The 27913-nt window shown below is 45.4% G+C and overlaps 10 protein-coding genes across 10 annotated transcripts; 4 read left to right on the top strand and 6 right to left on the bottom strand.

Moving 5' to 3' along the window:
- Positions 1 to 12100: 12100 nt before the first annotated feature.
- Positions 12101 to 13375, top strand: CCR75_000999 (uncharacterized protein). Its single transcript, XM_067959104.1, has 4 exons — positions 12101 to 12416; positions 12484 to 12688; positions 12764 to 12816; positions 12883 to 13375. The coding sequence occupies exons 1-4, from the start codon at positions 12337 to 12339 to the stop codon at positions 13082 to 13084; spliced, it is 540 nt and encodes a 179-aa protein (XP_067821848.1). The 5' UTR covers positions 12101 to 12336; the 3' UTR covers positions 13085 to 13375.
- A 40-nt stretch (positions 13376 to 13415) lies between these two features.
- CCR75_001000 (uncharacterized protein) lies at positions 13416 to 14512 on the top strand (the record flags this gene model as incomplete). The annotated part of the gene is given in 4 exon segments (XM_067959105.1): positions 13416 to 13504; positions 13518 to 13812; positions 13827 to 14225; positions 14299 to 14512. The coding sequence occupies 4 exon segments, from the start codon at positions 13416 to 13418 to the stop codon at positions 14470 to 14472; spliced, it is 957 nt and encodes a 318-aa protein (XP_067822086.1). The 3' UTR covers positions 14473 to 14512.
- Positions 14426 to 15299, bottom strand: CCR75_001001 (uncharacterized protein; the record flags this gene model as incomplete). Its single annotated transcript, XM_067959106.1, has 2 exons — positions 14426 to 14468; positions 14503 to 15299. The coding sequence occupies 2 exons, from the start codon at positions 15297 to 15299 to the stop codon at positions 14426 to 14428; spliced, it is 840 nt and encodes a 279-aa protein (XP_067821660.1).
- Positions 15300 to 15425: 126 nt separating this feature from the next.
- On the bottom strand, positions 15426 to 16689 carry CCR75_001002 (uncharacterized protein; the record flags this gene model as incomplete). The annotated part of the gene is made up of 6 exons (XM_067959107.1): positions 16528 to 16689; positions 16400 to 16473; positions 16033 to 16329; positions 15893 to 15958; positions 15751 to 15830; positions 15426 to 15681 (listed from the first exon to the last, which is right to left on the bottom strand). Exons 2-6 carry the CDS (start codon positions 16433 to 16435, stop codon positions 15426 to 15428), a joined length of 735 nt encoding a protein of 244 aa, XP_067822088.1. The 5' UTR covers positions 16436 to 16473; positions 16528 to 16689.
- A 10-nt stretch (positions 16690 to 16699) lies between these two features.
- Positions 16700 to 20173, top strand: CCR75_001003 (uncharacterized protein). The gene is made up of 12 exons (XM_067959108.1): positions 16700 to 17081; positions 17143 to 17264; positions 17318 to 17372; positions 17434 to 17499; positions 17549 to 17752; positions 17804 to 18151; positions 18374 to 18488; positions 18599 to 18964; positions 19032 to 19498; positions 19571 to 19843; positions 19909 to 20000; positions 20059 to 20173. The coding sequence occupies exons 1-9, from the start codon at positions 16791 to 16793 to the stop codon at positions 19232 to 19234; spliced, it is 1770 nt and encodes a 589-aa protein (XP_067821661.1). The 5' UTR covers positions 16700 to 16790; the 3' UTR covers positions 19235 to 19498; positions 19571 to 19843; positions 19909 to 20000; positions 20059 to 20173.
- On the bottom strand, positions 19470 to 20206 carry CCR75_001004 (uncharacterized protein; the record flags this gene model as incomplete). Its single annotated transcript, XM_067959109.1, has 5 exons — positions 19470 to 19498; positions 19571 to 19843; positions 19909 to 19995; positions 20056 to 20083; positions 20174 to 20206. 5 exons carry the CDS (start codon positions 20204 to 20206, stop codon positions 19470 to 19472), a joined length of 450 nt encoding a protein of 149 aa, XP_067822084.1.
- A 650-nt stretch (positions 20207 to 20856) lies between these two features.
- CCR75_001005 (uncharacterized protein) lies at positions 20857 to 21141 on the bottom strand (the record flags this gene model as incomplete). Its single annotated transcript, XM_067959110.1, has 1 exon — positions 20857 to 21141. One exon carries the CDS (start codon positions 21139 to 21141, stop codon positions 20857 to 20859), a length of 285 nt encoding a protein of 94 aa, XP_067821658.1.
- A 119-nt stretch (positions 21142 to 21260) lies between these two features.
- CCR75_001006 (uncharacterized protein) lies at positions 21261 to 22757 on the bottom strand (the record flags this gene model as incomplete). The annotated part of the gene is made up of 1 exon (XM_067959111.1): positions 21261 to 22757. The coding sequence occupies one exon, from the start codon at positions 22755 to 22757 to the stop codon at positions 21261 to 21263; it is 1497 nt and encodes a 498-aa protein (XP_067821659.1).
- A 129-nt stretch (positions 22758 to 22886) lies between these two features.
- Positions 22887 to 24966, top strand: CCR75_001007 (uncharacterized protein; the record flags this gene model as incomplete). Its single annotated transcript, XM_067959112.1, has 3 exons — positions 22887 to 22985; positions 23045 to 23122; positions 23182 to 24966. 3 exons carry the CDS (start codon positions 22887 to 22889, stop codon positions 23317 to 23319), a joined length of 315 nt encoding a protein of 104 aa, XP_067822085.1. The 3' UTR covers positions 23320 to 24966.
- Positions 23410 to 24864, bottom strand: CCR75_001008 (uncharacterized protein; the record flags this gene model as incomplete). Its single annotated transcript, XM_067959113.1, has 1 exon — positions 23410 to 24864. The coding sequence occupies one exon, from the start codon at positions 24862 to 24864 to the stop codon at positions 23410 to 23412; it is 1455 nt and encodes a 484-aa protein (XP_067821662.1).
- Positions 24967 to 27913: the final 2947 nt, after the last annotated feature.

A 27913-nucleotide genomic window follows, 5' to 3' on the forward strand; every position in this document is an offset into this window, starting at 1 on the left:
GCAATCTGCCTAGCTTTCATTACTGTGAAAGGTCTTTTTGAATTGCTTGAATGTCACACACTTCTGCCTCAACAGTGGCACCGCTGATTCGTCCATCTTCGATCATCTCATTGACCATTATATGCAATGTGTGGCCGAGACGTCTGTGCCACAATCCGACCTCCCAGTTGCCACGTGACATTCTTCTTCGGTATCCGTGTTCAGAAAGATTGGCTTTCATTTCTTCGAGCCTGTCGCCTCAGTCCTCCCCTCTTACTTCGCGACACCGTTGTTTTCACAAATTTCGACGGAAGTGCCACGCGCAGTCGCGACTGTCATAGGAAAAATTCTAGAGTAAATTTTTCGCATGAAGCGTCTTCTTCAAGCGCGCTTTTATCAGCTACAGCCGTGCAACAAGCTTTGCGCCACTATTCTGTGGGCAAGAACCTTAAGCTTTGCACTTTTTCTTCCACAGAATACCCCCTGCTAGCTTTCTGTCGCCGTGTACTCTACGAACACTTCGCGGTCTTTCCACGTGTGAGTCCAAGCTCTTTGTCGATAACCCGTGCACCTCTTGAAACCGTCTTCGCTACATACAATGCAACGTTTGATTGCTCGTCGTCAAACGTCTTATTCTTGTCTCGAAATGCGGCCATATCTCGCGTACTGGCCCATTTTACCACAATTAAAGCACGTTCATGACTGTGCGTTGCTCCTACGACAGCGCTGTTTCTGGCACTACTCCTTCTGGTTCTTGCTGTTTGTTAGCAGTGCTGTAGCTGCCCCGATGAGCGTCGACATCTTCTGACGCATTTTTCTGCAATTACTCTGCTCACGAGCCCCAGCACTAAACGGCGCGATCGACATTTAAAACGCTTTTATAAGACTTCGTAGCAGGCGGGCAAACTTTACCGCATCGTCGGGCAAATGCCTTCCTCGCTTGGACGACATTTCGCGCTCCTCATCAGCAAAAATGGTTATTTTACGTCATAACGTGCTCGCTTAAATTTGACAACGCATACAAAAGGATGCAACTTCTCACTAAGTCTAATCGGTTTGCCACATCCTAGGTGCGATGAAACTTTAACAAAAGGATGCAACTTCTCACTAAGTCTAATCGGTTTGCCACATCCTAGGTGCGATGAAATTTTAAAGTGTCACCCAGACCTCATGTGCAATTGCTGTAGTCACAATGTGCATGAGCCGTGAATAGCTGAGATTTTTGCCGCGCGCGCTTGCTGCTCCATCGACTAAGACACGAAAGCTTCACCGGTGGTCGCTGCGCACAGTTACTTTAACGTTGAGGTACATCCTCTCCTTGATACTCCAGAAGGCATAGATGCTTCCGTCGAAGGGCTACCCTTTGACACTTAAACCGTTGAACCCTTGTTTGGACTCAAAACCTATGGAAGGTCTATGTTTTGTATAGTAGTTACTTGTGGCCCAGACTGTAAAACCAGAAGTGAGTATATTGATTGAGTGGGTTTTTGTGAGTGTGTCGATTTTGTGTCAATTCACTCCAAAACGTTGCCGCTCATTTGTTTCTATAAACTTCTCTTGGTAAGCACGTTATGCACGTAACTTTTCTTCTATTATGGGTCACAGCAACAAACGAACGAAAAAACGAGGGACGCCACGTTTTGGTAGGATAGCTCCGAAGAACCTCAATCACCAGATCCTAAAGGCTTAAAATTACGTACTTTAAGGGGATCGAATCCGTGACCCTCGGTTAGCGCTGCCAATCTTAATTACTCAGCAGAATGTATTTAGAAATTCTACTAATCTTTTCTCTACTTGTGCGTACAATTCGGCGGAAATACTTAACAAACTATGCAAATAAACAATAAACCTGTCCTTCCTACATGTGCACATGCACCTGCCTAATTTTGCAGGCGCGGATTCTAATCGCAAGGCGAGGCCTATGAGAGCAGCAGTTGACTGCTTGTAGAGTTGTTCCATCTCGGCCTAATGACGGGAACCGCATAAAACTGAGCGCGGAAAAATATTACGGTGCTCCATGTGATCAATTTCATATCAAACAGGAATGCCCTGCCCAGCGCAACCTCGCGCAAGCTGAAATAGTTGTGCTCGAATTCATTACCTTCTATAAATGGAATACAGAACGCTAAACTGAAATGCAAGTTAAAGATGCAACCTACCAAATTGCAACTGCATAATACAGGCATCAAGCAAGTTGCTGTGACTGACATTCAACATCAAGATACAAAAGGTCATGCAGCAGCATTCTCGTTACATTATTCCAAATTTGTCTGAAGTAACGTCATGATAATCGAAAATGCATGACTACTACGAAATCGGATCATTATCCACCGAGTACGTGTTCGCACTTTTGAGCACTAAAATAATAGAATTACATTAGTAAAGTATGTGCGTGCGTCGATTTTACGAGGGCATCTTATATTTTTAAAGGTTGAAGCGGCGACTTTGGCCAACCACTTCGACAGTCGTATGGATGCGCCACCGGGTGGGCAGCGGGACTTGCATACGCGCTGCATGCATAAGAAGCAAGGAGAAGGTAAATTATGCGCAAGAATCTGACAGAAAGGAGCCAAGTATTAAAAGCCTAGAGAAGAACAATTAGCTCTTTAATATCGTCCTTAATATCACTTCCTCTTTCACCTGCTTATCGTCATCTCGGCGCACGCACCTGTTATCACAGCAGGTTATGAGCCCAATGAAAGGCACATCTGCTTTGGATGAGTCCAAGGAGCACACGCGAGAGGCCGTTGGTCGCGAAAGGACCGACGAGCACGAAGAATACAAGAAAGAGTTTGAGGAAGGGAACTGAAGGGGTGGGGGCGCATGAGAAGCTGCTAGACCTCCTCACGGGCCTCACAGAACGCATGGAGCGCCTAGAGGTATCGCAGCAGCGATTGGATTGGACAGAGGTAGCTCAATGACGAGCAGGTCAGCTTTTTTAGAAGTCCCTGGGCCAAGGAAATGATTTGCCAGGCCTTCGACGTAACGCCAATGCGGGCAATGACTCCTGCTTGCCGAAATCAGCTTGGTACTTTGGTATTCGACAACGACGCTACGCCAGAGCGTCGGAACATTCAAATCGCACACGCACATAATCAAGTTCTGCTGCAGTACTACTATTACCACCGACTTACATGGCACCACCGAAAGCAGCAGCCTCAGCAACCATTGCACCACAATTAAAAGTCGTTGACAAAAAATGTCTCAAAAATTGGAAAGCGGCATTTTGTCTGAAAAAAAGAGGATCGTCCGCCAAAGCGGTGTTTTGTCTTGGAAGAAGAGGATCGTCCTCTTAATGGCTCGTGAAAAGGGCGTGCGGGTTCCCATGGTCCGAGGATTTTAAGTTGGTATCCTTAATTAATTTGAAGGCCTGATTGAAAGGTAATACAACCAGAAATTGTAAAGGTGATGACAAGAAGTGCCTGCGCTGGAGCATACAACGCAGCGGCTACTTCACACCTTTGCAACAAATAACGCCCGCGCAGAGCATATTACAGCCGCGAAAAGCTCACGAAGAAGCTGGACCAAACACTGCTCATTTTTGCTGGCGGTCAGCGAGGCTTACAGCGACGCAAAATAACTGGTCTTGGACAGTATCGTACACTACGCAGACCCCGCGATCGAGTGACGATGCTGTCAAGACTGAATTTGACAAGAATGAACTGTTTGAGGTAGGCAGAAGAGCTCGCGCACTTTGCAAAATTGACGGATTTCTAGTTTAAAGGGCTCCAGTTTGGCAAAGACGTGGTGAATGTGATCGTACAAAAGCCGACGACACCATAGAAAGTATTTCACGTGCTGAGAGGCAGGGCATTTTGAAGCCGCCTGTCAACAACGAAGACACGGCAGCGCCCACGTTGACAAAGCCATCTTTGTCCTATTGTGGATGACTCGACTATTGGCCCTTGCGCCAGTCGATCTGAAGAGACTTCGAAAATTCCTCGGCTAAACGGCGTCCTTGCGCAAATACTCGCGCAAATATGTCGAAATGACACAATAAATGCGTCACATGACCACTTTTCATATTACTTGTTTACTCAAGAAGGATATAAAGTGGTCATGTAACGCTGAATGTCAGCGTTCTTTTGAAAATTCTAGCAAAAGTTCATGCAATCGCCGATCCTGGCGATTGCAAACCAAGACAGACCATATCATGTGGTCAGTAACGCAAAAGATTTTCAATCGGCTGTGCGTTAATGCAATATGACATAGACGGCGTAGAGTGCGTCGTCTGTTATTTATCGCGTCAGCATCAATGACTGAGCGAAATCATCCAGCGCATGACTTGGAACTTCTTGCCACGAAATATGCACTGGCTAAGCTTAGGGTCTATCTCCTGAGAGATACACCATTGATTGTATATGCAGTTCACCCATGTGTCTTCTTCACGCTTGGCCGTAAGCAGTTCGGACCCTTCGCAAAGTATGGCGAGATATTTGTCATTGTTTTGCGAATAATCACTTATTCCAGGCATATAAACCAGGACGATTCAAACTCGTCGCTGATGATCTTTTCCGCCTTGCCTGATTTTGGAACGGCCACGAAAATAGCAGGGAGGATAAGCTACTGGTGCAACAGTTAGTATTCAATCGTCAACGTTACTTGACTACGTAAGAAGAGTCTACCAATAAGATAAAGCTCTTAATATTTTGATAAATTACATCATATATCCATCACAAGAATCCTTGAGAGGATTCTCGAATTTGTTTTGATCTTCATCAGATCGATACACAACACGAGACCTGGCTTGACGAAATGGAAGCATCTCGTTACCTATACGAGAGACGAACTGTAGTTGATGCACGCTTCAAGCTACACCGTTTGTCTAGTGAAGCAAACTTGCCTCGCCTCTCGTGGGTGGACACATGTCTCTGCTGCTTTAGAGCTCCATGCTCCTAAGGATGTCTACTCTCTTAAAGACCCTCATTAGAGAAGCGCATCGTTTCTGAGATGCGCGAAGGGATTGAGCACCTACAATCCTTTTACGAAGGGGGGAGCGCTCGGTCTACGATGGATCCTCTGAAAAAGAGGATGGGTCTCGTCGTACTACCCGGATATTCCGCATTAGTTGGGAGCGAGGTTTCCAGCTATCATGCGTGGTAGATATCCTCGCCAACGATTGAGGTAACTAGTTCGACCCCCTTCACCTCCCGATGGTAAAATAAGCGTTCGACTAGATAACACTTCTTACCACCTAAATCCGTCAATGGATGTGGAGGAGGCGAGAAAATTGGGTTTATCTCATACGTCGAACCCGAGTCATTACCGTGACTTGGATCATGGCTTTCGGTAATTACGGGATAATGTTGATCTTGAACGTTCTCGTTGCCGCGAGTTAGCGACGACCGTCGACAGTGTTCGTCACGAACAGCTGCAAAACCGTGCTCACGTTGCGATTGGTCAACCAGCGAACGAACAGATGCATCAGTTCCTTTGTGACGAGGTGTCACCAGCTCGTCACGAGATTTCATCCTTGAAAAAGAAGTAAAACGTCTGGTTCGTGAAAACCAGATTTTGTCCCGAGACCATCAGGTATTGACTCGGGGGCATCAGTCTTTGGCGGATGCTTTGGACCGTGCCAATCTTATTCGGAACTGGAAAAGCTTCGTACTGATGGTACGAGTGGAGACTCAAACGTAAGAGTAGGACGCGGACGCATTCTACGAGGCAGCTCGATCGTTTCTTCATTGCCTTGGTACTACAGTACACGGAATGGGCTGATAGACCTGGGGAGTAATTTATTACTGCCCACATTCGTCACTACACGCTTAAGTAGCTTTATTGTAGACAGTAGGACTATATCATTTAGTTTTAAATGAAATAACTTTTGCTCTTCCATTTTGTCAGAATTTCCGTTTCTATCGGTCCACCGCATCAGCAATGGAATCCTGTGCGAAACGGACCACTGTTTCTCGAGCCAGAGGGAATTTTCTGCTAACATGGTTTTACCATTTTTGTTTTCAGTGCGCCCAGTGCGCACAGCCGGATCATTCTCCTCTTTAGTGTGAGCATCATTGTTCTTACTAATGCCGTTGTTTCTGATGCTGAGTATGTCAGCATCGTTGTTGTCAAAGTCAGCAAAAGCCTTATCGCTATCATTTAGTTTGTAATCTTCAATTTTCATTGAATCAACATTGGTATCATTCACATATTTCTAGATTTTCTTTGTACATATATTTGACTGTGGAGTCAATGCGTGGTGAGCAAGAGCTACGTTGTTCTTTGCTCGAGCGACTCCCCCCCCCTTCAATAAGAGTCGATCTCAAGCAAGGTGGCTATACGTGGATGGCGTAAGCCATTCACGAGCTTAATTCCTCTTCACGTGCTCCGTTACAACCTTTGCCAGTTCCGGCAGTGTTAGCAGTCCGTTTCTATGGACTTCTTCTTCGGAGTTCCCGAAGACGATTACAAGAGTAATGATACCCTTGTGTTTGTTGATCGTACAGCACATTTGTGAGCTCGACCTGCATCTTGCTGCAGTTTCGGAGTCGAGCACAGCCTCCGGCTGTGCTCGTTTCATTATTGACACGATATTTCGACTCCATGGGTTGCCCCGTGACCTGGTCTCAAGTTGAGAGCCCCGATTTTTGGTGTAGTTTTTGCATCTGCTTTAAAAAAAAATCCCTCGTAACACAGTCGAAAATGTCACTTTATCACCATCGGAAATCAGGTGGTCAGACAGAACGTGCAAATTGTATCCTTGAAGGAAAAATCGCGGATACGTCAACTCTATTACGAGTTGGTGCGTGTTTTTGTCTATGGCAGAATTTGTCATCGAAAATTCGATGAATGCATTAACAAAGCTTACGCTTTTTCTCACCAGTTGACAACTTCGCAAGCACGTATATACTTGCGGACGCACTCATACTGGCGTGGCCAGTAGAAGTTGCGACTTGTCGTGAAATAGGTATTTTCATGTCCATGATGAACACTTATTGGTGCATCGTGGCACTCACGCATGATGCATAAAGGTTTATCATTATGGGTGGAGATGACGGCACGAGGTGTGTCGCCAGCATTTGCTGTGCAAAATAGAAAACCATTGCGTGTTGTGCATAAATATGTTGAGAATCGATACAATTTCGACAATCCTTTTAAGGTATGTTGGGGCGGAATTCGAGGGTAATCCATTAACCCTTTAACAGCCTTATCTTCTTGATAACTCTTCTAACGTCGCCAAGTAATGTTATCGACGTAATTCTTATTGTTGCAACAGTGGCCTCGTGCAGATGAAAGGCTTTAAATCGCTAAGATTTTTTAGCAACTGAAGGTCATACTAAGAAAGATATGTATCGGAATAATGTGAGTTGTATTAATATCATTAAGTTCCCACATCCATTCGCGCGTCAAGCAGCGATTAGTGGTGGTAATTTGATTAGTTAAATCAACCAGTGGACGGAATTGTCGCATTGCCGCTACAATATAACCGTGTATAATAATATTGGACATGTTAAGTAAACTTATTATAATTTTCTCTCTCTACTCAAGTCTTAATATCGACCTCTAGTAGCTAAGACCTCTTAGCTACTTGTAACCTTCCTCTGTCCGACGATCTACGTGAGTATCGAGGCACCTCACCTTAACTGTTATCCGTGTAGCTTGACTAGTACTGCTGTCAGTACTATCGAAAGGTCCCTCGTTACACTTTGTACCAATTCGTAGTCCGTTCAACGGCCTACCACGCTCCATCCGACAAGTGCATGTTTGATGAAAAAGGAGGGAGCTTTTTAGCCCGTCCAAAAGGCTTCCATGCAACGCTTGAAAGGTTCACTCATTTGAGTGATCATAAATGGAGAGCAGTCGACCGACGCTTTCGCGTCGACCCCGAAGCCTTAAGATCGACATTTCTGAGTTTTAGGCAGTCAACGGCGACTCATTTTTAAAAGTCTTCGTCGAATTAGACGACGCCGTTGAAGCTCGCCGCATCGATGACGATACGACAATGGTGAAATTTGGAATGTCCATCTTAGCCGGACGTGCCAAATCTTGGGCACTAGGGCTTAAGCTTCACGACCCGTTTGTTTTTGGGTCGCATGAGATCTCTAAGACCCAACTCAGGCAAACGTTTGAACCTTCATGTGCCGAAAGTAGGGCTTGAGCAGAGCTTCTGGATTTAAAATAGGGCAAGCGCGGTCTTCACGCTTTTACCCAACATACACGATACCTAGTAAGTTGTATCGTGAGTCATACAATTGATGAACACAGGTAACTAACTTTATTAAGGATCTAGCCGACGGTCCTGTCAAGATCCACCAGTTCCGGCTCGAATTGGAGCTTTGTAACGGGGCACCCTTTGCTAGTACTGATAACAGTATTAGTGAACCTACAATGATTACAGTGAAGGTGGGGTGCCTCGTCTACTTCACGTGCACGACGCGCAGAGGAAGGTTCTAAGTAGCTAAGAGGTCTTAGCTACTAAAGATAAATTCTATAGTTTTAGAATAGAGAAAGAGTCAAACTGATAAATATAGTAAGTGCTATCGTAACGATCTTCTATTTCCTAGTCTTTATAGATTATTAACTAACTATGCAATATGCCTCCTTGCGCGACGCCTAATCGTGTCTTGTAACGATTGGTGGGGCTAATTCAAGCTTAAATCAACCAATTAACAGAACTAATGCCTAATTGCATCAATATTACCAACTTTGGTTATGTTGGAACTATTAAGTCAAAATTGATATGAGATAATGATTTTGTACTTCTTTGTCGATTTCGTCTCAGAGAAAATATTGTTAATTATTCCCATTATAAAATATAATATATATGTAACGGAACACCCCGTTACACGCTTGATCAAGTGATCTCTGCAGCGGAACAGGAGGACTTCAGCTTGAAACAGGCTTTCCTCTACTTGGTGATTATTGTCCAAACAGACGAAAAAAATGGAGGTTCAGAACCTGTAGACCTCTCGTATGTGGAGAGCGAGAAACCTCGCTCTTGAAGCTACAAACGATTGCAAACATGCAATCGTTGTCGAAAGACGGAAAACTATGCTCAGTAGTGTAGTGCCCCACGCCAGTGCCTAAAATCACTGAGCAAAACAATCGACCTCCCGCTAACAATAGCGGAGGACGCAGATCCGAAGACGTTATAAAATCGCAACGGTGAGGCGGCAAAAAATGGTCGGGGTCAGTAAGTGTGGAGCGCTCTACTGATCCTGCAACGTCAAGAATTTACAGGCCTTTTAGAGAAAGTTGCTCCTCACACAGAAGCCTTGCGTGTAATTGCCCCAGGTGATGAGGTTAAACGCATCACCTTGAAAACATAGTGGCAAATAAATTGCCACTTAAGTCCCTATTCGATTGTAAGGCGTCGAACAATTTCATTCGACGGCAAACGCTTGAAGATCACAGGCTTAAGTTCGTTAAGCGCGATATACCCGTAACGGGGATGACAGCACGCCTAGCAACAGGCGCATTTGTACCAGCTAAGAGCCGTATAGTTTCTTTGCTGTTACAGATGTACTGGTTTCTAATACACGATGAAGGGTACCCAGTACGATGATGATTTCATCGTGCTTAATTTGGATGACCAATTTTATGTTATTCTTGAATTCCATGGCTCAGAAAGTACGAACCATATATAAATTAACAGCATTTATCCGTTGCGAAGCCTGGTCATCAGAAAGCCTGGTCATCAGATGGCCATCTAACGAACGTCTTGGAGCGTCCACAAGCGTGTGGATGTCCTCCGAGTGACCGCGACGCCTCACATGTGGTTCGGTCGTTTGCACAATGTGACGAGTGATCACATTGTGAAGTTAGATTCCGACAGCTGTGCACAACCCCAGGCAGCGTCGAAGTTCTATCACTTGAGTAAGTTGAGTGGTATAAAACAAGGATGCTTGCTTCGAAAGCAAAATCCAAGCAAATTTGAAGCGCCTGTCTATAAGAGACAGTGCGAAAGTCCTAGATCGACTGGAGTCGATCTTAGAGGATCTCGCTGTAGTTGCGCAGCCACATTTGGAGAGGTTACTCCCAAAATAAAACTTAAGGGAACAAGTCTCAAGGCTCTGCGTAAAAAGTCCTCAAAACATGTGGTAAAAGGTTTCAAGGTTACTTAATTTGTAAAGAGGAAACTAAGACATTTAATGCCTTAGCAAACAACGGATCAAGTGCAAGTGCTCATACACAGATCGGTACGGCATTTCGCACCGAGTTATTTTGATGACGTCTTCTTTCATACGGAGCAATGATTGGAAATTCGGACGTTAACGCTCATCGTACCCATATTCGAAAGGTTTTTCTACTTAGGCGTAAACATAAGCTGTATGCAACTCTCGAACATTCTATTTGCTGCACAATACCACTTTGCTGCATCGCGGACAAAACGGTGTGAATACTGATCCGGAAAAGATCAAGGTGACCACTGAATGGCCTGTACCAGCCAAAGTAAAGGAACTTCAAAAGTTCCTTGGCTTAGCGGCTTACTTAAATATGTACTCACGCGATTATGCCGAAATGACAGTACAATTTTTTTTCTTTGTTGAAGAAAAATGTTAGTGCTCACGGAACGTTGATTGTCAGCGTTCTTATATTTTTTCTAGCAAAGTCGCCGATCCGGCGATTGTATACCAGGACGGACCATTTCGTGTGGTCTGAAACACCAATTTTGCAATCTGCTGTGTGTTAATGCAATATGACACAGACGGCATAGAGCGCATCGTCTGTTATCAATCGCATCAGCTTTTAACGCTAAGCGAAACTATACAGTGCATGACTAGGAACTTCTTGCCACGAAATTGAACTGGCTAAGTTTCGAGTATGTCTCTTGATAGATAGACCGTTCATTGTTTATACGGACCATGCGTCTTTACGTACGGCTGTAAGCAGTTCACACCCCTCGCAAAGAATGTCGAGACGGTTGTCTTTCTTCGCGGAGTATAATTGCTTAGTGGATTACAAACAAGGACGACTAAATGTCAGCCCTGATGCCCTTCCGCGCAGGCTCATTTTTAATCCGGCTCCGCAAAACAACAGTGGGGACGCCGTGTACGTGAAGAATTCGGAGGCACATTTTCCTTCACTTTTATCGGTGTAGGTTAGATAGTATTGAGACAGTACTAGTAAACGGTACCCCGTTACACCTGGTTGCATTTCGTGGCCCGTTTGACGCGAGAGAAAGGAGCGTTTCCGCCCCGCGTGAAGGCCCCTTTACAGTTTGTACAGTCAAATTATAGTTAAATCGAAATTTACAAAAGCAAAGTGATGACTCTTCAAGTAATAATATTAAGCCAGCCGCTATGGTGACAGACATTAATACTGCGGCCGTAGACAAAATTACTATGGCCACAGACAAATCACGGCCATAGACAAATCCCGGCAACAGACAATTGATCTAACAATCACAGCTCACAAAAAACCCTTTTGCTTTTACAAAAAAACGCTAGAGCACTTTATGGTCGGCATGCGTTGAAATATACTTTCCTGCATCAGGGAGCGACACATGATACAACACAGATGCTACGCAGACGAGGAGAACCCTACTTTTGAAGAAACTACAAGGAAGCGTGTTGTAGGCTACATGGCGCGTGCATAACAGCTTCGAAAAATGCTGGAGAAGAAAAAGGCTCCTAAAGCCGTGGCAGCAGCCGTAGATGTGGACAAGTAAGATTAATCGGGTTTGCTTGCGAGACGGTATAATCAAACCTAACTGAATTTAGCTTTTCACAGAGGAGGAAAGAAGGATGACACCGAAACAACCGCGGAAACAGCCAAATTGCGCGGTTTTCTGGCCTGTAAGTTGACTTGAGTTTCTGCACGAGTTATGCTGCTGCTCCTTGTCCATACCTGCTGAGAGTGCTGGGCATATCTAGCCCGATTCGTGTTGAGACGTACAAATTTGCGATATAAATGGGTGGATCCGAATCTGCTAACTATGTCTAAACGTTTTTGTTTCAATGTAGTTATGGTCAGATCATATTATTCTAAATAGAATGTTGTGCTTGTTTTTGTAGTCAGATCATATTATTCTGGATCGAATGTTGTGCTTGTTTTTGTAGTTATTAGATGTGTGAGTTGATGTAATTGTGTCGCTTATAATCAGGATTATCTGTCCTCGTATGTATGAAATGAACCGGGAGGTAAGATTTGATACAACCATTGGTATTCATTGGCCATTTTTCTATTTATGACAATTATAGATTCCGATTAGATAAAGAATTTCTTGAGTGCGTCGCACGAATGTCGCTTCAGTGTTGCCAAAAGAAATCAGTTGCTACTTGGAAATACCTACTGCAAGATAAGGGTACCTGTTAAGGTTGAACATGACAGCCCTCTTTACCTACCAAAACGAAAGAAGAAGCCCGCTGTTTGAGCCAACGCCACGCGGCCACTAAACAGCGACACCACATCATCATGGGAGGCATTCTACAGAAAATGCTACAAGCTTTTTACACGAAGAAGCTCGAGGTCGTGCTCGTGGGTCTTGAAAATAGGTGCGTCGGATCAAACAATCTTAGGAGGAGGACTTTGGGGCAGCTCTTGATTCTTTGTTGCTACTAGTGGCAAAACTACGCTGCTGAATGTGATGGCCATGGGTCATCCCGTGGAGACATGCCCCACTATCGGTTTAAACGTGAAACTCGTTAAGAAGGGCGGTGTACAAATGAAGTGCTGGGATATTGGAGGGCAGGCACAGTATCGAAGCGAATGGGGTCGTTACACGCGTGGGTGTGATGTCATTATATATGTAGTCGACGCCAATGCGGTACGTACGCTGTGTGATTTGTATGTATAAACGCATCCGTGGTTTTTGACTCACAGTGCTGAATTGCTGTTAAAGTTCGACCAAATCTCCCTTGCGCGGAAAGAGCTCCACCGTCTCCTGGAAGACCGGTAATGCCAACAGTTAGATGTCTGTACTGTTTTATTCTGCTGACACGTGTGCTTGCGTTCAAATAGCGAACTCGCAACGACGCCATTGTTGGTGCTAGCCAATAAAATTGACTTGGAGCCTCATATTTCGGAACCCGAGCTCATTCGCGAGCTTAATCTGGATTACATTGTCGATAATCCGTGGCTGGTAATTCCCATCTCGGCGCTACGTCTCGTCAACATTGACCAAGTCATTCAATGGCTCATGAAACAATCGGGCAAAGGCTAAGAAGTGTGACGGATAATAGACTCGATTCTTATCTTCTCAAGACGCTGTGTATGAGTCGATTCTGACGAAGAAAGACCGTCACATTGGAGTCACAACAATTTTATAAAACCCAGATCATTGCAATTTACTCGATTCCTCTTGAGCCATGAGTTGCTTTGGCAGCAGGAAGTGATGAATGTAGAGTTGCAGTGCAGTTAAAACACATGAACTGTCATTTTGCATCGTAATCACTACGTCTTGTCCGTCTAATTTCACCACACTACGATCTCGAAGCTTCTGCCCTGTTGCCAATCCTTTTTGTTATTTTTCAAAGATTGCAAATTTATATATAATGGAGAGTTTTTTTTTGCAACACAGCGTCCTTCGAGACCGTGACTCAGATGAGCTGGGTGGAAGCGCCAATTCTGATTCCGAGGCCAGGTGCATGAGAAAGCATCGCGCTCTTGTTAATGCCTAGCTCACGTTTAATTGCGTGCTCCAGCGACGGTACAGACGTTACGGATCAAGTGGTTTCCGTCGCAGATCCAACAGGGCCGTGGACACAAAAAGCGGTGGATAGCGAGACATGGGGCAAGCCTATACGACGCGTAAGCAAGGCACGAGACTTTGTTTCAGCCAACACGGGACCTAAGGGCGTTATGAACGACTTTAAGGCCCACAAACGATACCAGAAGCAGGAGGTCAGTTCAAAGGCGAGAGAGAATCAAGAAAGACAAGGATTAATTGTTGTGCCATATTATAGCGTCTTAGAGAGGAAGCTCATCGTGTAGCGGTACTTAATCGTATCACAAAAGGTGCTACTATTGCTAGTTCGCCAACGACACGCGACCCGACTGCGTTCTTCAAAAGCGACGGAAGCTCTACCTTTGAATGCGATGACAACGACTTTCTCGACGAAGCCCTCTACGCGCAATATACTGAAAGGCGAGTCAAACAAATGCAAGAAGCCGCTCGTATTCGGAAGGTTTACGGAGAACTCGAGTACGTCTCGCCGACGCGGTTTCTGGAGCTCACCTTAAGACAAGACAATTCAGTTTGTGAGAGCAACTTATTCGTACACCTCTACCACCCCGAGAATTATGCCTGTGGGCTCTTGAATATGCAACTGGAACTCCTAGCACGGAAATTCGTCCACGTCAAGGTACGCCAGTAGGGCCTTCACAAACTTTAAAAGTGCTGGTTTAACTCGGAAAGTCATGCGATCGTGGTCGTAGTTTCTCGCGATGATAGCCAAGGAGGCGGATTCGTCCATCGAAATGGCCGATCTTCCCGTACTGCTTGTCTATCGTGGACAACATCAGGAGGTTATCGTGGATGTTGCACGTCGTCTCGATGGTCAATTTACTCTTCAGCGTCTTGAAGCTCTTGCAAACGAGTTTCTATGCTAAATTTTTAAAAAAATTAGAAAATAGTTTTACAAGGTATCTATTTTTCTGTTATGCAAAAACAAACACTTCTCGCCATAGCGACAGCTCTTGGTGCTCGCAAAGCTGTCGCAAATTCTTTTGCGATACTTGTCGAGTGCACGACCGGAACGCATGGCTTGCGTTGTAGTGTGCTCAAAATTGCAGCGGTCTCCCCATTTGCACTCGCCACGTATAAAATCGTAACAGACTTTCAGCGTGTGTCGCTCCTTTTTCTGATGTGCGCGCTGCTTGTGCCACTTGCCAGCACGGTGTTCATCCAACTGAGTAAGACTTGTAAACGACTTTTTGCAACGAGAGCAGTGTAACGCTTTGTCTCCAATCTGTAAGCGCTCCAAGTGCTCTTTGGATGCCCGATGAGCTTGGAACGTGGCTAAATCTTGGCCGATGTACTTGCACGCTTTGCAGGCGAACGGAACTTTTGAAGGAAATGAAATTGCATCACGCAGTTCTTCTAGGTTTTTTTCAGCAATTTGATTCTTCTGCTCCATTTTCAAGCGCATTTGTTTACAAGGCGAAACGCTGGAGGACAAGCTAACAGCTGGCAACATATTCTGAGGAAGCGCCTTGATACGCTCCGATGCGTAGGCGGACAGATTCACGACTGCCTTTGTCTTTCCATTCTCAAATTCTGATTCAGAACGCGAGTCACTGCTGTCATTGTCACTTTCATGTAGCTCTGCTTCTAGTTGCTCAATACGCGCTGCAATATCCTCTTTCTCTATAAAATTCTTCTTGCTCGGCACAGCATATTCAGCGGATTGCTTTAGGCGCTTCGCAATAGGCTCCATTTTGATTGGCTAAGGTTTAACAAAACAAAACGGAATTAATCGGATTTAGAGCTTTGCATGTTTTATTTATAGACTTTTTGAATGTTGCTTTAACATTAGGCCTTTTGCTTGCTACGCTTCTTCGCCCTAAAAGACAACGTCGGCATCCGCAGACGGTTCATACTGGGCGAGGATGTCACGATCCGATGCCACAACGTCCGCAAAAGGGTCGTCGTCCGAGGCCTCGCCGTTCAATGCTCTTGACGCGGCTTCTTCTGCAACGAACTCACTGTGAGTTTTTACTTTTAGATAAAATTGTTGATATGGATTAAGTAATTTGCCTTTTTTTCTGGCCAGGATGGCCTTTTCATGATCTTGCTTGTTTGCTTGGACCTTTTTAATTCTGACCCCAACCATTAAAAGCGTGATAATTACCTAATTTTAAGAAAATCGTAATCCAGCTGGTACGTACCGAACAAAGTCTTCACGTTCAAGTTCATCCAGCTCGCGTGTAATATATGAGATCGTCTTTTCAATACGAGGAATGGTCACCTACAGGAAGTAACGAGCATTTAAGCCTTCATCTAGCATTAAAGTGCCATGTTTTGACGCACATTGTCCAGCGCGTTCACACGACGATTTGTAACTTTTAAAGCCTCATCCAGCGTCACAAAGGAAGTCTATCGTTCAAACACATAGGGATTCGCTTCCACGTTACACAACACACTTTCCTAGTTGCAATGTTTGCTCCTACCTGTAGTGACGCCAATTTAATTAATGCGCGCAATAGCACGCGAAACTTCTCGCGACAGTTCTGTATTTTGCCACCTCCTCCAGCGAGACCTATGTTTTCATTCTTTTCACGACTCACTTCCACCTCCGTAAACACCGGTAGCTTCACGCCAGCCACATTGTCGATACGGTTCTGCGTACGAATCTCCGCCGTACTAACGGACTCGATTACTTTATTGCGAAAGTCGCCTGCGGCGTACTGTGCCTGCGTTAGCGAAAAGAAGGCTTCCGCGGCTTCCGTTGACATTGCCATTTTGGTCTGCTCGCAGGATATCAAGACATGCTGTCAGCTCATGCCATCGTATACGAATGGATCATAGCACGAAGACCTTTTGGATGTCGCGCAGCATGGTTTGAAAACGCATCTTGAGCGCATCTGCCTTCTTCTTTAATAGCTCAAAACCTATAGACACCAATAAGGTTTCGAATGGACTCATGTTATAAAGCAAGAACGCACCTTTCTTCGCACCAACACGCTTGCCTTTGAACGTCGTCAGCGCCCTGTAGCGAGAAGACGTTGGTCAATGTTTCAAGCTCAAGGCATTCAAACCAGCTCTATCCATCGCAACTAAAACCCCTACATGCGCGTAGGAGCAACTTGAATCGACATGGCTGCACTCTTGGTGTCGCACAAATGAGGTTTTTCAAAGATCGTCCGAGGAAACCTAAATAATGTGATGTACACCAAAAGTATCCTTTTAAGTGCGGTAACACATACTGATGCAATCGCGTGCAGACTGGTTCGCAACTTCTGGCGCGCGAGAGCTACGTGATAGCAGCACGCTCGAGTATCGAGAGTATCTTGACCGCAGTCAATACTGTTTGAAACGTCATTTTGAAGAAGATTTGCGTCAGATCGAATTAGATCTGCCACGTACGGACGAGTCAATTCGGCTTTTTCTTTTATCTCATGACGAGAGACAGTCACTGGCGACAAACGAGGAATTACCGGAATGTGTGATGCAACAATACCTGCCCAAGTTAAAAAACGTACTCGTGGCATATAGCATGGTATGATAGAGTTTATTGTTTGTGGACAGGAGAGTTATTAATCGCACTTGTAAGTGTACAGAGGAATCCTCGAGTAGGATACATTCAGGGCCACGCAGATGTACTTTGCTTTATTCTTGGAAATTCTAATAAGCGGAGAAATGAAGAAGAGGCATTCTGGGTCTATGCCAGCGTCATTGAGAGGTACAGGGAGCTTACAATGGCTCTTGTGATCATTCCTTCACTAATTATCGCAGGGTCTTCCCGGAGGACTTCTTTTCTCGGACACCGAAGCTCCACGGATTTCAAGTTGTACGTGGGTGTCAAGTTGAATTGTGGCGAAAACGTTTTAAAACAATGTCTTTTGTGTCAGGACTGCAAGCTGTATCATGAGCTGGTTCTTGAAATACTTGTTCCACTTTTTCCGACCCTGTCCAAGGTGCGGCGCTTTCGACTTGACCTTGACACACATTTGGGTAACTTTAAAGCTAAAACGCAAGGTTGACCTGCCTCTTGTGACGACATTGCTGTCATGCAAATGGTTTGTTTCGCTGTGGGTTGGAGAGTTGCCCCTTGCGTTGTTGTACGAAGTCTGGGACGCAATGCTTCGGCAAGACGACGGATCGATATTGCATCTACTTGTTGCGCTGCATTTTTTCCATTTGGCAATCGAGAAAATACAACTTTATATGGTGCGGATGATGAAGTATTCAAATGATCAAAGCTAATATTTTGTGTCTTAGGAAACTGATCAGTGGGATTCGAGCTACATTTATAAAATTATCCTCAATCAATGCCAGAACGCAACTAATATAGCCCCACAGACGCTGCTACAGCAAGCACGGACTCTTTACGGACTGCGAGATGAATCAATTGAAGACATGCGAGCCACTATTCGTCGACTACCGCAATTACGCAAAGCAGAAGTGGCAGCGCTTGCCAAGGAAACCCATTTTAATCGTTTAGAAATGGAAAGACTACAAGACGAGTTTACATTTCTTCGTTTTCAAAAGAAGACATGTTGTCGCTCCAAGTTGCGTGGTTTAAGGCAAGAAGACCTCGAAGTTATACTATCTCGAGAATTGTACACAGTACGTCCATCACTACAACGTTATTGACACGAAAAACTGACGCCTGTATCTATTCGCACGTTTGTTTCAGTGGCCAATTGATTTCTATGATCATATTTATCGTCATCTAAGGCCGGACGGCTACGGAAATGTATCCTTTTTTAGTTTAATCCAGGTTTGTCTCGTTGCGTAATGCAAAATATCGCGACACTTCATTGTGTTGACACAACGGTGTATCTCTAGTTCTTATCAATTGCGAGTCGTGGGACGCTAGAAGAGAAAGCATGCCTTTTGTTCCAAGTTCCGAATCATCGGTATCAAGAATATCTCAACAAGCAAGGCATCACTCGTCTTGCAGGTAGGTACCTTGATTATCTTTTGTTTGAATTTTAACGACAAAATAATGTTGTCTTGATATAGATTTGTTATGCTGCCTTTTGACGAGTAAGTTGGTAGCAGATGCTGCAGGGCATCGATTGTATGAATCTCGTGGAAATGCACGCAGCGAATTGGTGTGCGACGCTGCGAAGAGTCCGCTTCTGCGAAAACACTTCCAGGCCATATTGTTGTCACAAACCACGCCGCATGGTCACCTCGAATACACAGCGTGGCTTGAATTTGCTCTTGGGGACAGCGAGATAGCACAACTGATGGAATGGAATATCAATCGCTCGGGTCGTGATGTTTGTACGAAAACCCGCTCTTTTGGTTTCTGGAGGGGGACATCGATTCAGCCTGCACTACTTAGGACGACCTCAGACTCGATACTTGCCCAACAGCAACGAATCGCCTTGAGACGACAGCTGCGCGTTCATATAGATGACTTGGATGAACGTAAGCATGAGCTGTTTTTCATGCGTAGCATGAGTAGAACTAACATCATTTGAATTGAGCGCTGCAGGAATATATAAGGAAGATGACCAAGTGGCAAGAAAAGAAAGACAACGCGTGAGTCTTCTTTCAAAAGAGATGACTAAAAAGTTTGAGGCATGTTGGTCACCGGCTGAAGTGGAGACATTGAGTCGAAATCCTTTTCACGAACCGAATAGGGTCGTTCGTGCCGAGTCACTGTACATGCTTTGGTGCCAATGCAGCATTAGCTAAATCTGCGTAGAAAGAGCTCCAAGATTTTACTTTCATGAGTCAACAGCAGCGTGGGATGTCTATAGGCATGTCTTTGGTACAAATAAAAATAGATGTCAATGGTGCGATGAAGAAAATAACGGCAGAAGGGTCCCATGAAATCAATGATGTCATTGACGACTGTGGAGCCCTTACAAATTTATAGCTGTAGAAAGTATAAAAAGCCAAAATAAACGAGAAACTAGATGTTGCTACATCAAGCATAGCGACGTGTCCACTCCGCAGCTACATCAGTAAAATAAAAAAATGCAACATTAGTTTAATGCTCTTCGTCTGTCTCTCTTGAGCTTCACGCACCTGTGTGCACCGCACCAACCTCGTCCGTTTTCCAGTGATCCGCGACATCGTTTGCCAAAGGGTCATCTGGATTTGGGGCTGACAGTAGCGCCTGGATACTCAACAACACCGTGCGAATCTGCAAAGCGGGTGACCACTTGTCCTTGAGAATGTCGAGGCAAATGCGTCCCAGCTTGTCAATGTTTGGGTGGTAGATGCGGGTAAGAAAGCGCACTTTAGGAGGAGCCATTGGGTAGTCTACCGGTAGAAACAACTCCAGCTTGAAAATACCATCTACAAAACGTTTGCGACTTAGTGTTGCATCATAAGTAAGCAACAACAATTCCCTCAAGACGTACTTTCGTAAGGTGACGACTGCGGACCGGCGATGACCACTTGAAAGTAGCGGAGGTTGTCTTCATAAGGCGTTGCACTAATTCCAGCCACTGTAGTAAGAATTCTAGTAAGCAATTGGTATTTCTTCATACAAACACAATAGGACGCACCAGGCTCCGCAAGCAGCCGTTGGGTTTCCTACACAAGGCAGAAGACATTGTCATTCAATCAAATCGCTTGCTTAATATAGCGGGTGGGGGGCAGACAATCACTGGTTTGGCATTGTACCTTCACGATGCGTCGCGGAAGAGTAGTCGCCATAAATTCCTTGGGGGAATTTTACTTACTGAACGAATGCGGTACCTCCTGTAGAATTATATATAACTTGATTGTGGAGGTACCCGACCAGAATGACGGTCAGATTCGAGTGCCGTTTTGTCCCGTGTTAATAATTTGGCCGAGACTGTTGGCGTTTTATGAGCATGAATTTGATAAACTTATTTATAGAAATGCGAGGTAGACGAAAACACATCGTACTTGTGTATGAGTCATAGAGGAGTCTACAAACGCATCCCGTTGGCAAATGTGCTGATTGTGGGCGCATCACTCGAACCTCTTTCAATAGACCACCACGTAACTGTTAATGTAGCCCCAGAATGCAGGTAGTGAACATGGAAGGAAGCAAGCCTGCTATGAAATACCGGCGGATCCCTAACGTAATCAAATCTTCTATTACTACTTCATTTGACATATGGTGTCATTGGCGGATACGCTGCTGCGTTGAAGACGACGATGAAGGTGCACTACGCAATTCATGTTGCAAAATTGAAACGTGAATGAGCAACTTCGTGTGTAGCCATGTCTTATGGCTACATGAAATAATAAAATAGATTTACGGGACCTTTCTAAATGAATATAAATGACTGGCTAGGATACTTTTTTAGCATTGCGCCTCGGATCTTCAGTCGCAATTACATTTTCGCGTCGAGCAGCTTAACAATACATGTATATGGCTGCCACCTAGAAATTGATACCTCCTGCAGTTTCTTCGAAGCTGCTTCTGGTTGGGTATCGAGTTCTACCAAGTTTTCGCCCGCCTTCGGTTGAGGTGGACCATGGAGCTGCTGAAAAGCAGCACTTTGGAAACCCTTGCACGTTGGTGAGCGCCTTGGGTTGCGTTGGCAAATAGCAAGTATTGGAGATACTGTGTGGAGTTCTTGCTGCAATTTGCTTGGACCATGAAACGCTCCAAACATCCTTAATTAGAACTAATAGAATCGTGTTGCAACAATACAAAGTCAAATAAAATTCAATTCACAGGAATACACCAAAACGTCATAATGGCAACTCGGGACAACTTTTTGTTCATTTTACTTTAAGATGTCGGAAATGGATCCAAACTCTTGTAGGTGCTGGCTGTAGTCATCTGACCTTGTAAAGATTGTTGTCCTTGTACCAATGGCTGCACCCTTGGCAGGATCATCATCTGAGGTTGAACCGTCCTGGCCACTTGTGGCTGCAAACTCGAATACATTGAATTCGATCCTTCAGGTGCAAGCGGCAACTGGTTGAAATTGGTGCTATATTGCACCATTCCGTTGACCATGAGGTGAGGCTGCATCGATGGCATGGGCATCACCAATACCGGCGTCGAATGCTCCATCGACTGAGCTTTTTTCAAATCGTTGAGTGTCCGTTTCTCAATTGGATGTGCCGACAAAGCTTTCTTCTTTTCACTGGCCAAGCAATTCAAGTCCACGAGATTGTTTTCTGGCAAAACGTTTGATACAAATGTATCCGGTAGAGGGGATGACGTGTCACTTTGTATGGAAGGCTTCTCGAGAGTAGAAGCTTGCGTCGGGACAAATGCCGATGCAGAAGCTGTAAAGCTCAAGCCAGCAAGATCTTCCAATGGCGTGTGGCTCCCTGAATCATCCAAAAACACAGACTTTTCACTTGAAGTAGCTTGAGGGATTAAGTCCACACCCAACAAGTCCACGCTTTCAATCGTGGCTTCCACACTCTTCTTTCCACTGCGCTTCTTGGCCTTGACGCGCGTAGTTGCGGTCGTCTTTTCTCGCTTGTCTTTCTTCTTCGATTTGGTCTTTGACGTTCGAGTCGTGGTCTTTCCCTCGTCTTGAGGTGGAGGTGGCAACTTGGCAGGGTCAAATGAATAGGCATAGTCCATTTTTGGAGTGGCCTCGCGATGATCATCACTCTCACTCTCGGAATAAAATTTGTGCTTTTTTGCTTTTGACTTTTTCTTACGCGCACGACGTCGGTCATTGGAAGACTCTGAGGATTCAGAAAGGGACTTGTCTTCGCTTTCGCTTAAAGAGGAGCTCTCGCTTTGACTGCGTGGTTTGGTTTTGATCTTGTTGCTCTTGCTCTTGCGCTCGTTTTTCGTTTTGTTGACGTGTCGACTTTTACGTTGGTCTGTCAAAGATATGCTTTTGCTTTCGTAACCGCCGGGTGGGTTACTCGAGTACCCCTGGCCATAGTCAGAATAGGTTTTGGGTCGTTCCGATGCAAAGTCGTTTTGATACCCCCCTGCACTGGCATTGTACCCTCCCGAGAATGACGACGTGTTACTGCGAATATCTGCCATCCAATTGGCTCGACCATCATTCCGAGGCATTTGCTGCCCAAAATGATCTGGAATGGAGTTGGTGCTGGACCCTCGCGCCAGTTTTCCGCCATATTCAATGACCTTCCCGCCTAGCCATTGGCCGCTCTCAAGGATTTTACTCTTCCAGTCACCTGATCCTGCGTCGTACGATCCCCCACCACTGTACGAGTTCTGTGCGTAATTCGAGCCAAAGCGGTTGCGGTCATGCAAGTTACCACCCCCCGCTGAATTTTGCATCCACATGGCAAAAATTTGTCTACGAAAGCAGAAAAAATGTTTTTAACGAATCTGATATCTCAACGCCAGCTGTTTTAATAACCAATCAAAATACATTATCTTCTAAGTAAATTATCACATTGAGGCACTACAATAATGAACGCCAGCGAGAGCTTGATGGAGGGTGAAGACGTCGCGGAAGAGGAGCTACGCCTGCTTGAGACTATGACAAGTATTTCAAATGCTATGCAGCAGGTATAGCAAATTGGCTGATGCGGTCTATGATCGGTAGTGCTAAGCTTGTAATCGCATAGTTTAATCAGGTGCTGGTTAAACTTAATCGACAGACTGTCGAATTGTCCAAAGAGCTCAGTACGGCGGAGCGGCAACTGGTTCGTCTCACCTTGCTCTGTTATTAACGATCGCCTAAAGGTAGTTTAATATTCTCTAGAACGCTTTGTACCTGCCTTTTCAAGCGGCGATTTATGAGATCCAAAGCGCTAATGCGAATGCAACGAGACGGTCAACGATGTCGATTCCAACAATCGATTCAGTCGCGACGCCTGAAAGGCAACGTACTGAGCTTTAATAGATGCAACTTTATAGTAGTATTTTAGTTGTTATTATGTCGCCCACGGTTTCGCAAGAGCGACCTACGGACTGCTGCCCATACGTACTTTTACTCGGGACCGACCATATCCCCGGGACGTACGTAGCGATCAAACTCGTCACCAGTCAAATAGCCAAGCTCAATTACAGTCTCTCGCAGAGTAGCTCCATTCTTGTGCGCTGTCTTGGCTACTTTCGAGGCTTTGTCATACCCAATGTGCGGATTCAAGGCCGTCACGAGCATTAGCGAATTTTTCATGAGCTGATCAATCTTTTCGCGGTTTGCTTCAATCCCGACGATACAATTATCCGTAAAAGCACTGCAACTGTCGCCAATCAAACGAATGGACGACAAAAGGTTACTAATCATCACAGGCTTAAACACATTCAGCTCAAAGTGGCCATTTGAGCCACCGACCGTCACGGCCACGTGGTTTCCCATTACCTGAGCACAGACCATAGTAATGGCTTCACATTGCGTCGGGTTCACTTTACCAGGCATGATGGACGATCCAGGCTCATTGGCAGGCAACGTGAGTTCCCCCAAGCCACTGCGTGGCCCCGACCCAAGAAAACGGATATCATTGGCAATTTTCATAAGGGAGCAAGCAATCGTATTCATGGCGCCGCTGGCTTCGACCACAGCGTCGTGAGCCGCAAGAGCCTCGAACTTATTGGGTGCCGTCACGAACGGTAACTTTGTCTCTTTCGCAATGATCTTGGCAATTGCAGCATCGTACCCCTTCGATGTATTCAAACCCGTACCCACTGCAGTACCCCCCAACGCAAGTTTGTATAAATTAGGCAATATACGCTCCACGCGCTCAATGGAGAGCGCAATTTGCTCGCGATAGCCCGAGAACTCTTGTCCGAGCGTCAATGGGGTGGCATCCTGTGTGTGGGTCCGTCCAATTTTGATAATGTCGTGGAACTCACTGACCTTGGCATCAAGTGCTTTGTGCAATTTTTGAAGATTCGGTAGCAATACTCGATGAATCTCTTGGACTGCAGCAATGTGCATAGCCGTAGGGAACGAATCATTGGACGACTGGCCCATGTTGACGTGATCATTTGGGTGCACGGGGGTCTTGGTCCCGAGTTTGCCACCCGCTAATTCAATGGCACGATTACTAATCACCTCATTCGTATTCATGTTCGATTGAGTCCCCGAGCCCGTTTGAAATACTACGAGAGGAAAATGATCGTCGAGCTTGCCAGCAATCAACTCGTCGGCTGCGGCAATAATCTTGTCCGCCACAGCACGATCGAGTTTGCCTTGTTCGAGATTGTACTTGGCCGCGCACTTCTTGACTACACCAAAGGCCTTGATAATGGGCATTGGCATGCGCTCACGAGCGCCTCCGATGGGGAAATTGTCGAGACTACGCTGCGTCTGAGCCCCCCAGTACTTCGTGTCGTCGACCTGAACTTCTCCAATTGAATCCGTTTCGATGCGGAAGGAACTCGCAGAACGTACAGCTTTGATCGTCATGCGGGACGAGCGAGTCATGGCAGCGGATAGCATGCTTTTTCTGGCCGATGCTAGAATTTTGGGGAAGTGGCACTGACCTCAGCTTTGGTGGATCTATAATAGAAATAATCGAATCCTTTTGTGAATTGATTTACAAATTGCTGCGTGTACTATGTCTAAATTTGTTTATTAAGTACACAATAAGTGAGAAAAATAATCATTTTACAACGAGTGGATCGGTCTGACGCTTAAGCATAGTCAGGTTTAAAGGGGCACTGCCGACTTGTACTGCTTCAGTACTGTTAGAAAGCAACGTGTAGTCTAACGACTTACCGACACCATCGATGAAGTTGATCTCGGCGCGGAACTACGTCAGTGACAGGAAAACGGCACAAAACAGGTAAACAAACCAGTTAGGACTAGGTGAAGAGAGAGCAGTTTAAACAGAACAATAGACTTTAAAGCTGATCATTGATTCTTCGCGGAACTATCTTCTGTGACTTCGGTCTTTGCCACCACACTTTGTAGCAGCATCTTTTCCTCTCGTGTTTGACAAGTACAAGTCCACTTGCACTGCTCTAGTGCGAATGGTGCCTCACGTCACTTCACGTACACTAGTACGTGCAGAGAAAGCCTCTCATTAAAGCACTTTCTTTAAAGAGGGTTAAAGCAAACTGTGATTAACATATCTATTTTGTAACGCGGCACTACGGCTTGAACTGCTTCAGTACAAGTCGACTTCGCACTGCTTCAGTTGCGAGTGGTGCCTTACGTTAATTGTCGCACACTGTACGTGCAGAGGAATACTTCTCTTAAGACAAGTAGACTTAAGAGAATAAAATGAAAATTGTATTAAATATAATTAAGTGTCTCTAGTTCTATCTTTGTAAATGCTAACTTAATTATAATCTAATACTAAACATGTAAATGAATTCTTATCTGTAACTCTCTTTGGTTACTCCTGCAGCTGATTAGTCTGCGGAATTAATAGACATAATGGCCTATACCTATTCATGAATAAGACTTCTGAATATTACTATGTAAAGTAATATCCTTTAAATATTATCTACCTTTTAGATTATACATAAATTAACAACCTTTAAGTGTTAATTTAATGTAACGATACACCCCGTTACATCACCCCTCACTTAACCGACAATCACTCTGAATGTCATTGGATGGAGTGGTCGCTATGTGACCACTTAATTTTTTGAAACGATGTTGATAAGTCAGATCCATCATTTTAAATTCCATCGCATGAAGGGTCAATTCATGCGGGGTGGCGATAGTGCTGCGCCTTCGGCTGCGGTTCGTGCAGCCGCGGGTGACGCATTGCTATCTCTTGCGGTAGACGTTCCGTCTGCCGTAGTGTCTTCCACTCGCACAACACTAGATGTTGCGAGTGCACGTGGTGATTTACCACGTGAATACGACTTCTCTTTGGAGGTCGACTACGAATGCGAGTCGGATGAAGTGGTCGACTCGGGGAGAATGGAACAGTCGCCTGAAATACATCAGGCGGCTGACTATGAGCCTTCGAATGAGAGGCTCATTCTATTAGACGAGTAAACAGTCTATTTGGATCTGACGATGAGGATGATCCCTCATCGCCCGTACGATCTCCCATACGGTCACCTGCACGTGTCTCAGTGCAAGGTGACGACGATGGCGTAAGCCATCAAGTAAGAAAAGTTTTTGTGGTACCCCTGCTTCAGTGGGTACCACTCAGGGGAGTGAAGACAATAAATTGTCTCATCTCGCCCCTGAAAAGAAGCCGTGGCTTTTGCCAGAAAGGCTTATTAATAGCTTGTTTGGAGAAACTACTCCTCACAATAAATATTTCTTATTTATTGCGACAAAGCTACATGGGCTTGATCCCAGCGCGAAGAACTTTCGCGCTGAGGAAAATTTCGATCTCGATGCTTTTCTTAAGCATCGATGGTTTAGTGGCAACAATAAGCGAGACTTTATCTCGCTTATGCAAGCTTGGAATGCGTTCATTCGCAATGTCAAAGACATTGGACGCGAAGCTTGGCTTCAAAACCTTAACGCGAATCGCGTAAAATTTGAGAAAAGAACTCCAACCGGTGCAAACTATAAATCGCGTCGGTTGTCCCGTGAGGCTGGGCTTCTATGCCTCACGTGGGGTTATCCCTGTCCGTGTTGTGCAGACAACTCGGAGAGGGTAAAAGGGGATGTCTATTCCCTTTCTTCGCCCTGGGGAAGGGCTCGCATCTCCATTGAGATGCGTGACGCGATTGACGCTTTGCAATCGCTTTGCAGGCGCCAGGGGCGCGTGTTTTCCGATGGGCCTTCTGAACCATCGGGTGGGTCTCGTCATACTGACGGACGAGGCCCTCAACGTCAACAATCAGCTGGGAACGAGGTTCCCAGCTGTCATGCGAAGGTGGATAACCTCGCCAGCGAACAAGATAACTCGTTCGCTGCCCCTTCACATCACGGTGGTTCTGGATGCGCTCCACAAGGAAACGTTGACCACCGTGGGAGTCCACCAAAGGTTGTGGTGGAGGAGGGAAAATTAGATCTGAACTGTATGTCGGATCTAATGTCGAAGATCGACAAAATGGATCACTTCCTCCATGATTTGGAGGAGGGTCTTGAACACGAGCGCGGTAAGCGTCGCTCGTTGGAACAGATGGTGCAGAATCACCATATCGAGCGGTTGGAAGACCGTTCGAAGGGTGCGTACTCCTTGTTGGAGTACGAGCGGAACTATCATGCTGTTCGCGATGAGCTGTCATCAGCTCATCGTAGTTTCGAGGATCTTCGGAACAAGCATGAGAAACTTCAGGTTCAACATGAGAACCTGGTTCGCGATCACAAGAATCTTTTGGGGATTCTTGAAAAGGGTGGTCACATCCGTCCTCGGAAGAAGCCGCGTACTGATGGTACGGGCGGAGCCGACCAACGTAAAACGTAGGATGCGTTCGCATCCTACGTGGCAATTCTATTGTGTACGCATTGCCTCTTCGATGCAGTACACGGAAAGGCCCAATGAACTTGGGTAGTAGTTTACTGCTACCCACATTAGTGACTAATCGCTTAGGTAAGTTTACCGTAGAGAGTAGCACTAGATCATTAA

The sequence above is a fragment of the Bremia lactucae genome, linkage group LG2, assembly GCF_004359215.1.
Source record: "Bremia lactucae strain SF5 linkage group LG2, whole genome shotgun sequence".
Lineage (NCBI taxonomy): Eukaryota > Oomycota > Peronosporomycetes > Peronosporales > Peronosporaceae > Bremia > Bremia lactucae.

Bases quoted from the DNA above. Each gene is read 5' to 3' on its own strand.
- CCR75_000999 (XM_067959104.1), top strand. From the start codon at position 12,337: ATGGGAGGCATTCTACAGAAAATGCTACAAGCTTTTTACACGAAGAAG. The intron at 12,417-12,483 runs GTGCGTCGGATC...TGTTGCTACTAG, and splicing joins CTCGTGGGTCTTGAAAATAG to TGGCAAAACTACGCTGCTGA. The intron at 12,817-12,882 runs GTAATGCCAACA...GCGTTCAAATAG, and splicing joins CACCGTCTCCTGGAAGACCG to CGAACTCGCAACGACGCCAT.
- CCR75_001003 (XM_067959108.1), top strand. From the start codon at position 16,791: ATGCAATCGCGTGCAGACTGGTTCGCAACTTCTGGCGCGCGAGAGCTA. The intron at 17,500-17,548 runs GTGCGGCGCTTT...GTAACTTTAAAG, and splicing joins TTTTTCCGACCCTGTCCAAG to CTAAAACGCAAGGTTGACCT. The intron at 18,965-19,031 runs GTAAGCATGAGC...TGAGCGCTGCAG, and splicing joins TATAGATGACTTGGATGAAC to GAATATATAAGGAAGATGAC.